The sequence below is a fragment of the Falco peregrinus genome, chromosome 12 (genome assembly GCF_023634155.1).
Source record: "Falco peregrinus isolate bFalPer1 chromosome 12, bFalPer1.pri, whole genome shotgun sequence".
Classification (NCBI taxonomy): Eukaryota; Metazoa; Chordata; class Aves; order Falconiformes; family Falconidae; genus Falco; species Falco peregrinus.
In genome coordinates this window covers 15,390,906-15,403,877 of record NC_073732.1, presented here as the reverse complement: position 1 = coordinate 15,403,877, position 12,972 = coordinate 15,390,906, and the positions used below count along the sequence as shown (strand labels likewise).

The following is a 12,972-nucleotide window of genomic DNA, read 5'->3' as shown; positions in this document are numbered from 1 at the left end:
GGCTTTTCAAACTGTTATCAAAAGATTAACATATCAAAGAAAATTTGGCACTGCTTGGAATGCCTTTTTTTTTTTTTTCCTTCTTCCCTCCAGTGTGGCTGAACAATTGCAAGACTGTGGCGGGCTGGCGCGGAGGCTGCGCTTCCAGGCATCAGCCGCCCGGTCCAGCTCCTATTCAAACCACAAATGCCTCACCAGGAGCCTGCAGACAATTTCAGGTCTATGCACGAGCCCTGATACTATCTGCCCAGCTAAAAGCATATATGCTTCTGACCAAGCCCTTCCTTCTATTTACAGCTGTCGTGAGTGAAGACAACAACATTAATTTTGAGGAGCTGGCAGATGACAAAGGCACCAGTTAAGAATTCTTACTCTCTGCATTTTACAGTTTATCACAAAGCATAATGAAGAAATCGCATACACCAAATTAGACAGTCTTTAGAGATCAAGTGCTACAAAGCTAAAAAAGGGAACTTTGCCACTATCCGAACGTCACAGCAACAAGTTCCTTTTCTGTACAAGACAAGGATCAACCAGCATGGCTTTAGCAAGAACACAAAGGGCAAATTAAAAGATCTAGCAAGGCAGACAGGAAAAACAAGAGACATGCATGAAAAAGACCAAATTAAAAACCACCTATATGCAATGATTAATACAAGTCAATCTTCCCCAGCTCCCCATGTAATCACTGTCATTAAATGAACCAAGCACCATAAACTTCTACAGGAACAGAATTAAGACCAAAACAAAACCTGACCTGTCTAGAAAAAGATCATGGTATAGATCAAACAGGAATCATATTCCCAAAACCTGATCTAGTGTCTTACTAAGTGACCCATGGCTCTACTGGGTCCAAAAGAATCCATTACGGTATCTTTAAGGGCTACTGAAAAGACTAAAAATCCCTTTCCAGAATTTATTTCCAAGAAATATTTCCTCCATTAAGACACTTGACAGCTCCGGAGTCGAAAATTAAGTTTATAAATAGCTTGATGTCATTACAAGTCTTTCAGATTTCTGAAAAAATATCTTGGTCATTCTTAACTGCAACTAGCGCCTGTTGCATAGCAGATAGGCATCACCCTCAACTGTATCCTGACTAGCTGTCAGAACATAGAAAAACCCCGTTTTGTTTTGAAACTAGAAAGCCAAACATTATTTCAGGCACTCAAACATTTCTGCACTTTAGACCCATACTTCCAACCCTTTCCCACATGACGGAACGAACCCCGCAAGGTAACGGACCTTAGGAAGGTGATGTTTACCACCAGGGCACATTCGTGCTCCAGGAACACGCAACTCCCACACACTGAGAGCAGTTACCAAACAGGCCATTTTTCTCCAGACATTACAGTAAAGGTTTTCAGCATTCATGCAACAGACCTACAGGAGGTAAGCAATTGCTTTACGTATACAAAACACCAATAACGCCCAATCTCTGCCAAACTGGCAGTCATGAAACTAAAAAATGAAGAGGCGCTAGAGCTGAAGAACAGTAACAGACCAGGAAAAAGCATGGATGTATCTTCTGAGAATACACTGTTTCAGAACACATCTGATGTCTTAGGAAAGATGAAAACACAGCCTGGGATACAGCTGACCCTTAGCAGAAGAGGATGGCAATTCATTTTACAGAGCAACCGACAGAGGAAAAATGTATTCTTTGCCTCAGAATGCAGCTTCCCACAGTACCCTACAGGGGCTGTGTCCCAGGTGCTGCACCGGAGCACTTGGCACATCCAAGGAGTCGGTGCTCTGGAAGACAGTTCTGCACTCACACCTCAGGCCAAATACCAAAAGATGCTCTGAATATTAATTGATATGTCCACATGCATATAAAACAAAGTACCCCTTATCTAACCAGCAGAAAAAAACCAATGAAAATGCTTCTTCAAAGTTATTCCAGAAAGATTAAGAACTTTTTTCCTCTGCACCACAGAAGCCTTTCTCAACAGGCAAAAAAAAAGTTTTTTAAAAAATCTGTTTGTGACTCAAGATCTCCTTTGCCATTCTGCTAATAAGACCTCTTGGTCTACACAAGACTTGACAGCACTGATGATGCAAAGCTGCAGCTGCATTCAATACATCACTTTTAACGCATGTGCAATATTTAACCTGATACTAGAATTGCCAGCAGCCAAGGAAAGAAGTTCTAGGTATAGCTTAAGAGACAATGATCTAGAAAAAGCACACTTTTAAATAGAGCTATAAAAATAGAAGGAAAACTCTTATCAGTTATTATTACTTGGGCTTGCAGCTCCTGCCCATGCCAACTGCCAATGAGTTCCACATACAATACCTGAAAAGCTGGATCTAAAATGCTGACTTAAAATGTGCTGTACCAATAAATGAATGGACAAGGAACAAAGCTAAGATGTAAGGATCAGAAAAAATAAAGATAAAAAAAGATTTAGGAGCACATTCTTCTCAAACCGTATCACGTAACATGCTGCATATGTTAAAAATCAGCGACCAAAAAAACCTCCAGCAAACTTCAACAGAACATTTTAAGCTTTCAAGAACTGAAACTAAAGCTTTTGCTCAGTGTTTTGGACATAAGTCCCATATTTGCTTTCCAGTCTTTCTCCTTTATGTAAGGGATCCTGTTTCAGTACCTATAAAAATAGAGTACTATTCCCTAAAATTTATCCACTGGCTGCTTTCAAAACAGATTGACAGAACCTATAGCCACTCAAAATGGAAAAAATGACCATTTTTAACTAGACTTGCAACTAAAAAAGCTGGGAGTCTATTTTAAAGGCTATAAGAATGCCCTGCTAAAATCCACATTATGACATCTTGTCTTCAAGGTACTCCTAAGTCTCAGTACCTCCTCAAAAGGAAAGAATCTCCAAAGTTCCTTTTTAGGGAATATCAGAATCTTCAAGGAGCTTCTGTATACAGGTATGCCTGCACTTGGCATTTTTCCTTCCCTGATGTGTGCTACTGTTGCAGTGACAACTTCCACTTAGTATCTAGGACCATGATATGTGGCAGATGGGATTACGTTACACCCAGGACTTGGAGGGATCCATACATCTGAGCTGCAGCACAACGCTGCAGACTTCTCACACCACCTGGCAAGCCTGACACCATGTGAGAGCGCCTGTCTTCACCTACCCCCAAAACAGAAAAGCCATGTCACTCAAAGACCACTTCAAAACTGACACAGATTGCTTCATACCCAATATACAACTTAGCAAAGTCTGGAGGTATCACTTTTGTGACCATAAAAAAACCCAAAGGTTATCATATTTTACTTTAACATACACTATGATAAGCTTACATGCGTAGTTTAAATTTGTAAGGCTTTCGGAATTATTTTAACATATCAATATTTTTACAAGGTTGTTGCCCATGTTACAAACACAAAAGATACTCTCCTTGAGAGGCACCCTCAGCCTGAGAAATGCACCTTACACGGATGGAAGCCAATGCAATTTACACTTCTCCAGTAGCTTGCAGCTGAACCCTTAAATACAAAATTTCCACATAACGTACAATAAATGTTTGCGTAAGACATACAAGCTAAAAAGAACTATGGAAGATCAAAAATCCTCCAGCTATATTTTGAAAGGGTTTAAGGTTATAATTTGTACTGCAAACAAAGCTTAACACTTTAGTCAACTAACCAAGCTCTAACAATAAGAATGACATAATAGTTTAATGAATACATGGAAATTTTACAAGTACACGAGCTAAATTTTAACAAAGCCCTCCACTCAATACCTATTTTATCACTTCCCATCTCGGGCTTTCTGTTATAATACAAGCTTTTGTTTCTGTGTTTAGGCTTAAGGAAGACCATTGTATCCAACAATCACCAAACCAAAATTGTATTTACATTTGTAGAGTGTATTCTTTGTAAAGTATACTTTTTGCAGGCTGTAATAGCAATTGCAATGTTTATAGTAGACTACATGCTACATTATGGAAAGATAATTCTAAATCTAACAATAAACTCAGTACCACAATTGCTCATGATAAAGTACTACAGCCAATACTATACTCAAAACTTACTTTTGAACTGATCTTCAGATCATTATTTTCAGACCACTTACAAGTTATTTATTAACGCAACAGCACAAGCACAAGTTGAAGACATGTTAGAAGAGAATATAGGAAAGCACTTGGTCCTATCAAGGACAACTAGTCAAGCACTCCACTGCCCAGCCTTCCTGGCATCTCATTTATCATCCTTCAAGCAGCAGCTATTAAATGAAAATTTTCAACTGATAAATCAAGCACCAAAAGTCAAAATTGCCCAGAGCTTGTTCCCACTCTCAGGCACACAGAAACACAGTCTTTCCTTGTTTCCTTTTTAGATTTGTGGATCTCCTACCTGGCTACCATGAGGGAAGTAGACCTGTCCCACAGTCAGGGAATCCAATAAAGTAAACGCTTATCTCGGATGCTTATTGTTTCTTTCGTCTCTTGGAAGAGTATACAACATTTGGGTTAGAATTCACAGACTTTGACAACAGACACAATGAAATGTTTTATTTATTCTTGGAAGAGAACGTTAAACTGTTTCAAATACCTTGGGTAAGGCACGGCGCCATTACACCCAGCTGAGCGCTGAAGCCTTTTCCAAAAAGACGTTCCTTTCTTGCATGGGGTGTGAACTTTACTCAGTCCTTCTATTTGATTAAATAACCAAGACTATTATGGTTAGATAATGGAGACGGCAAAGATGTCCCATCCCAGCACCTAGAGAACCACAAGTATTCTAGTGGAGAAACGGGAGTCTGAAGATCCAAATCCAGCAACAATGGGTCCTTTCAAGGAAGCATTTCCCCTCAGGGGCTGTGCCAAGAGCCCAACCTTTCCTGTGTGGCTGCCGCCTTATTGTGCAATGTAGAGTATCTGCTTCCTGGGATATATTTGCTTTTGTAGTATGGATGCTCAGTAACAGGAGGCAATGACTTTTTTTTCCTCTTCCTCTAAATTCTTGGAAAATATTTTTGAGGTTAACATAAGAACATTTTAATCAAATTTCTCTTTGGAAATCAGAGATTTCCTACAAGGAGATCATCAAGCACAACCAGACTAATCACAAGGGATGAACTTTCCTCTGAAGTTTAGGCATTCAACTTCTGTTTCCTCAAAAGCACATATAGTTGACATACAGCTAAGACTACAGCATAGTCTGAGAACCATACTCATCACAAGCAAGCAATCTGCTTTAGCGTCTTTCTTTGCTTTCCCATTGTAAGCATGAGTTAGGACCTTTCATTGCTTTCAGCCGAGGATTCTGAGACAAAGCAGCAGTATTTCTTCATGTTTTCCTGAAGTCATTATATAAGACTTCAAGAATCTTAACATTCAACTACGTGACTGCTAAATGCACTCACAGAGTACCTTCAGATTAACAGAAATAGCAACAAATTGCACTCACTTCTAAAAATGTGTTCAGTAAGATGTATACATGCAGATATGTTACAACTTCAGCATTTAAACCTGGGTTTTCTAATGTTTATTGAAAGTACAATTTTTTTAAACAGTCACAATAAATCGATACAGAGCCTTAAGTATGCGGCACATTCACTTTACTTAGATCGGAAACACTTTAAGGGAAGAGCTCTTCTTGTGTGCAACCAACCCACAAATCAATTGAAATACACATGACAAACTGCTAAAACTTTAATTATTAGTGTTGTTATATGATATTTAAAATTAAAAGGTTGCATCAAAATTTAACACAATTTAAGATGTCAGGCAGGACAATTTATTCACCTTGATCAAATTCTAACAACTGAAGCGAGAGAAAAATCTGCAAACCAGTTCCATTCAGAGATCAGACTACTGCTGAAGACTATTTTCTCATGCACAGGAATTTATACAACCTGACAGCTTACCTCCTGGAAATGATTAATTTACTCTCAGAACTACCATATGAGGTAAGATGAGAAAACCAAGGGCAGAAGTTCCACTCTCTATGTCCATGAGCAGAGCTTTGACAAAGACAAAAGAGAACAGGACTGTAACATTTAACACAATGCCTCCACACCTGTAATGTAAACTTTGGCTGAGGTTCATCTATCTGCTATGTCCTAGTCATTCAGAACAGTCCTACAAACCCAGAAGAGCTTTAGCAATTTAGTAAACAGTTACCCCTCAGAAAAGGACTTCTACAATTCATGAAATTAGATGACCTCACAGCAGCCTACTACAGTAAGTTTCATCACTGCCTCAAATAGCTCGACCTAAATGATACTTCACAGCACTTGTATACCTCTTGGGAATTATTCCCACAGCATCAGGAATGGGAGACGTCTTCCATATAACGGAAACAGACTCTGCAAAAATCTGACACGTCCCCTCAGCTGCTGCAATCTTCTCAGCACTGATGACAGCCAGAAAAGGTGTTCAGACTTGCTTTTCCCAGTAAGCAACAGCTTTTGGTTATCACTCCGTTTATAGGTAACTTTCATTCTGCACACTTACCTAAAAGGAGAAATTCTCCTTTAACATATCATGTCTAGAGCAGTATTTATGTCCACATTTGAGCTACCTTTTTAATATTTTTTTTCTTTCCTAGACTATAAACTTTTTTATAACAGCACTAAGAGATGTAACTATCAGTCTTCTCTGCTACAAGAAGTTGGGGTTTTTTAAAAGCAAGACTGAAGTCTTGTAAGTACGTACATTAGCTGTATCACAGGGCACTCTTCCCTCAAGCATTGATCTCACTAACTGAAATATCACCAAGGTCTAGCCAAATATTCACAAGCAGGCTCTTCTCAAATACCTCTGGTCCAGATACTCTACTCAGATTTCACCCATCAGCCTTCTTTTTTCATAAATGTTAGGTGAAAACAGAGGTTAGCTTTCTAAAGCACCGTTAAGGACTGCCACAATCTTCCACATACATTAAATGCATAAGCAGCTTTTACTTTATACCTTCTGAATGGAAGTAAACAAATAGGAAGACTCCTGAAGGCTAACAGAGCAACAAAGTAACAGTCCCTAAAAGGTCAGATTGAATGTGCCCTTAGCCTAGCATCCTGAAGAGCAACAGTCAAGGAGGCATCACAGGTAGAGTCATACAATGATACTTCCCAGTAGACTCTCTCCAATCCCAGTGACTTGTGGTTCAAGAGCTTCACAAGCCAAATACCATATCATCTTATTTAATACTAAATGGATTTTTCTTAATTTTTTATTACTACTACTACTACTTTGGGGCACATTTTAAGCTTGCCAACATCCTGCAAAGAACCCCCAAGTTCATGAGGAAGGGGGTTTTTTCCTTATTTTGATGCTTCATGTACTAGTGTCAGCTGAAGTCTCCTACTTCTTGTGTTTGAAAGGGCAGTGAAGTTATGCCTTAATCATAGGTGGTAGGGAGGGTGTGATTCTTTTATAAACTGTTTTATCCCACACCCTGCAGTCCTCTCCACTCCACACAGAAATTACTATCTGCTTCCCTTACAGAGGATATTCCATACTTCCGATCATGCTCATCAGCATCTTTCACAATTCTATGTATCTTTCATACAATGCCTCATCCTCTGTAAGAATGTGCATGTGGCAAACAACATATTAATACCACAAATAAATTAGAAAATAGTACACTACACAAATCGCTAATTAAGATTAGTTTAAAACCATTTTACAAGAGCAGAAGTATCCATTTTCCCTCATACATCAGTCTTTACGGGTAAGCAGAAGAGAAGTCACACACTCCTAGAAGCACCTGCTGGTTACATTAAATGCTGATGCTTAAAAAATAATCTACAGAATAGAAGCATTAAATATCATTATGTACATCACAAAAACACATATTCCAGGTGGGCCTGGTTCTGGGCAACTGGCTCTAGGTGGCCCTGCTTGAGCAGGGGACTGGAAAAAGTAACCTTGAGAGGGCCCTTCCAACATCAACCATCCCGTGAGTCTGCCATTCCATTTATCATACCCAGAACATTTTCACAAAAGAACATTCAAACAATGGTGGCTCTCAAGATGAAAGTTTCATAACAAACATTTTAATGATTTTTCATAAGGCATCATGGAATTAAACCGGCAATTACCTAAGTACCAAATTCCTCATCATCTAATCCCAGATCCCTGAAATACCTCTAGAACTTAAGAAGTTCCCACCAGGACTATTCCCACATGCATTTCTGATGATCACATGTCTTTCTGGATTTCTGGTTTATGGGATGAAGCTAACACTTCTATTCCAGATGGTGCCACAGCATCCAAATCCCCACCCTCATCTTGCGCTTCAAACCCCGTAGTAAAGGGATCAAGGGCAGAGCACAGAATATATCTAAAAGCACTTCAAGCACAAAGTAAGCAATTTTTCTTTTAGCCTGGCTTTCTACACAACGGAAGGGGGTGGACATTCACAGTTTACGTAGAAGTGATCACGGGGCAGGTCTGTCAAAGCTGACACCTCGCCCTGAAGCTTCAACTGGATCATAAGACTTAAGCATAAACTGAATGCCTTGTAGAGGCTCTGCAGTCCTCAAATTCCTACGCTCCTTAGAGAAACCACAGCAAAGTAGCCTGATTTAGATGCAGTAGGGTTTATCCAAGATAGCTAGCAAACTACTAGGATTAATACAGTTAAGAAATCCACTCATGCAACTTTCTGGCAAACATTAACTCAACTCCCGTCTTACCTGCAAGCGTACCAACCATCTCATAGAGTTTTTTTAAAATGCCTTCATTATCAAGGTAGAACAAAAGAACTTAGGAAAGCATTCTAGTGGCTATATCACAACTGCTGTATGAATATTCACTTTGGTTTCTCCTTGACCACAGCACTCAAAGGAAATCCACAAGCAACTATTTCACATGAATGAAAGTAAAACAATCAAAAAGGTTTTGAGAAAGACCGAAGCTCTGAAAATTACCTTATTTCTATGGAACATTAAGAAGGGAGTCAGCTACAAGTTACTGTATTTTTGCTATCTTTCAAATGGATGTTACAGATACCAAGACCATTTTCATAGCTGTATTCAACAGATTCACTACAACACTTTGAAAATTATGACTTATTAACTTAGCTAAAACAAAATTTAACATCCAAGGAATAAGGATGTTCCCTGACAGAGGAAAGCATAGATGACACACACACTCCAGGAACCTAGCAAAGATAAAACAGGAGGATAGAGTGAAACACTAAGCAGATGATTCACCACAAAATACTGCCCCATGAACTTAGCAAACTCAAATACCTAGGTATGACTCAATGTCCACAATATAAAAAATACAGTCTCCAAGGAAAATGAGCTTTACAAAAAGGTAAACTACTTCAGTTTAGCAGTAAGTCAATAAAAAGCATTTCCTCAGAGTGCACACCAAAACATTCCCCACCTGATACAGCTTCTGTTGACAGTAGCTAATGAGCCAGCACAATTACTATCTGACTATAGTACGTGTAAGTTCTCCTACCACATCCACCAATACTATATATAACAAGCGTTACCCAACTTCAGCTGGACAAACAATTATGGCATTTAATATCCTATTGCTTCCCAGACATTTATGCCATGGGAGGGTAACAGCAAGCAGAAGAAACTGAGGCACTCTACATTTGTTCCACATGCAAGATGCAAGCTAACACAAATTCAAAATACTTTGCAGTGAAACCTGAGCAAAACACTCCTATGATCTATTCTACCAACGGAGTTAGGTGAACCAGCTATCTTCAACAAAGACACAGCAGCAATTTAGCGCACCAGATAATCACTACCCACAATGATCACAGGCTGAGAAATGGTGTTATAAATGCTACTAGCTTACCAGTGCCAGCTTGACGCACCAAAATCCTTCATAACGCAGGCTCAGAATACAATTATGCCAGCAGTCTTGCTACTGACAAAAGCTGTCTCTTGGGAAGGGATGCTGCCAGATAAAGGAAAGGGTGGCGCAGGGAAGAGCACTATGAGGATACTTACATTTACATGCCATAGAGTAAGGACACAAGCTGACAAGACCTTAAATTATTTCTCCTTGTGCTCTCCCCCTATAAAAGACATACAATTTGTGTGGTGAAACATTATGTGTGTTCCTACATTTTCCCCTATTTATTACTATAGTTAAGCTATTTCTGCTGGAAAAGACATGGTCATAAGAAAATGCCATTTATATTGCAGACAAAAATTAGAATCTGTAGATGTACTAATGAAACTTCAGAAGTCAGGACCCCGAGTACACTTCCAACCAATGAAGACTACATGATGGTGGCTTTCCAAGTGCTTCTGTTCACTCAGACACATTACATCTACCTCTGCTCCAAACACATGCCCTTCACTATGGGTTGCTCTCACCCAAGCACTGGTAACTGTCACTGCAGTACAATTGTACAGAACACAAATAGAAGCTGTGTTTCAGCCGTACACTGTTGACATTTAAAACCTGCCTGTCCAAACTGGCGCCAACACCATTACTCCTTTTCACACAACAGGTCTTCAATATTGCCAGTATTAAGGCTCAGTAGATTGCCTCTAGCCATAACACATGGCTATGATGCAGGAACGTAATGTCAAAACCCTCTCTTGAAACACTAAACTTTTTTTGTGGTCCTTGCCAAACGGACCAAATGAAGATAGGTTTAATCCAAAGAATGCACTCTGCAAGACTGCACATTTGAAAGCCCTTTTATGTTCCTGTTTGAATTAGCAGTTGGTCTGAAAAGAACTTTTGCTGGCTTGTCAGATCTGGAGTACTGCTATAGTGACAGAAGCACCAGTTTTAGACAGCAGCACCCTCAGCCAAAGACTGCTCAAGCCAATGGAACAATCCTTTGAATTCACTGGGCTTCAGATCAAGCCTTCACAACTTAGTGACAATGGCATATATGTAAGATTCCTCCACTCCTCTTAAGACAAAAACAGATCCCTTGTTTGAAAAACAGAGGTAAGAAAAACTATCCTGCTGAGAGAAAAAAATTCTCTAGCAATCCAACAGTAAGAGGACTTTTTGGGATATTCATATGTACCGAAAAGTTACACAGTTCAGTAACTACTATTACAATGTGACACTAAAGTCAGGCAGGTAATGCAACATAACTGCCAACACATGGTACAATCTCCACATTAGAAGCCAACCCTTACCTACGTCACTGAACTTTCAGCTCCTGCTATCTACTGCTGCATTGAACACATCCTCCAGAAGATAAGCTCTTGCTACTGACGTTAAACACTGTGGCAGATCTAAAGGCCAGGGTTCACAAGGGTAACTGTATTTTTCTTCCCTGAGTTGGAGACATGGTTTGACAGCAAAATGCACTGGATTAATTTAAAAGTTTCTGCACATTCCAGTTATCTTACAAATCTATCGCTGAAATAGAAGGAATCGTTGGATCCTTTGTTTTGTCATGCAGTCTACTGCAGACAATCAAAAGCAATTACAAACGTGCACAAAAATCATGACATATAGAATAACAGCATGTCTATACTCACGGCTGGACTTTCCCACTTTGAAATCTGTCCATCCTCACTTAGACACCCTGTACTGGTGAATATACCAAAGCATATGTCCTTCAAAAAGGATCTTCAAAGTCAAAAACAGGCTTTTTGTAAGTATGAAGCAGAAGCATTAGGACTACCACCTGAGCCTAAAGCAGTAATCTGAAGCTACTATGGGTACTAAAATGATTGAAAGTTCCTCAGCATTCTGCTACGCTGAAGTTACGCAGACACACACATTGCTGTCCTGTGGGTTTACATGGAGGTTTAAACCAACATGACAGTGCAAGAAAACTTGCTCCATTTGCAAGAGGCAGCATCCTTGAGAAGACAGCAACATCCAGAACACCGTATGTTTCCAAACCAATACAAACAGCACAGTCTGGCCATTTGAACCTGTGCAAGGTCTAAACTCATATTATATGACCAAGCAATGGACAAAGAACCCTGTGTATGTCTTCTTCAGCCCCAACTTCACACAAACTAAAACTAGAATCCTATAAAATGAGATGAAGGGGACATCAATTACCCATCCTAAACCAACTATACCAGTCTTTCTCAACAAACGAACTTGTTATTCATGGCCACCAATAAAAGACTTTTTAAAGTACCATTTTTACTGTGCAAAAGTTAAAAGCCTAATTGGTGTTTTCCTTGATGAAACTTAATCCCATTTCAAGCTGCCCATCACGGTCATTGAAAATAGCATTTCCTTCTTACGAATCTTTTAAATATTTGAAATGTCTTACATTCCCCTTAACCTCCTCATCTCTTGCCAAAATAACTCAGATTTTCTTCCATCTTTATGAAGTTGTTTCCTCGAACTCTGATCATTTGCATTTCTCTCCTCTGAACTCTTTCCAAGTGGTCCAAATTCTTCTTGAATTTTGGCACCCAAACTGATGCTGTCTGCACATTGAGAGTATACCAACAGCAAATAAAGCCAACGGATTTAAACTTGACATCTCACAGACAATACTGCCATTTAAACATCCCAGTAAGATATTTGCCTCTTCTGCAAACAGCATGACACTGACTCACGTTCAACTTGTGATCCAGTACACCCCCAGGTCCTTTTTGTAGTACCTAACCTCACCCTGCATTTGCACAGCTGATAATTCCTGCTGAAGTGCAGTACTCTGCATTTGTCCCATCCTGTTTTTCAGGTCATTTTGAACTCTCATAATATCCTCCAACACATAGTCCCTGGGAATTTAATAAGCACATTTAATCTGCCAGTTGACTGATGCTTTCATTAAAGGCAACCGTACCCAGGACAGAACTCTTCAACACAACCTCTCATTTCAACACTAAATCATTAATTACTGTTCTCCAAATAGGATCATCTACCCAATTTTGCATGTCTCCTAGACTGCTTTCCCCAGATCATGTCTCCATTTACTTACAAGGCCATTAAAATGTGGAAAACCTTATTACATTAATCAATCAGGAGACAAGACCTCCACTGCTTGTGCCATAGCCACAAAGCCTTCTGCTCTTCAGTAAAGATATATTAGACTTTGGACACAATTAGTTTTCCCACAAATCA

General features: G+C 39.4%; 1 protein-coding gene across 5 annotated transcripts in view; it reads right to left on the bottom strand.

Moving 5' to 3' along the window:
• The window catches only part of ATP13A3 (ATPase 13A3), a 61,274-nt gene that overhangs the window by 43,028 nt on the left and 5,274 nt on the right, over nucleotides 1–12,972 (bottom strand). The window contains exon 3 of one of the 5 annotated variants that reach the window (XM_055816969.1): nucleotides 9,912–9,979. The exons of the other annotated variants lie outside the window; for them this stretch is intronic. Coding sequence (XP_055672944.1) covers nucleotides 9,912–9,913 — 2 coding nt within the window. The 5' untranslated portion in view covers nucleotides 9,914–9,979. The remainder of the gene's footprint in view (nucleotides 1–9,911; nucleotides 9,980–12,972) is intronic. 5 annotated transcript variants of the gene reach the window in all.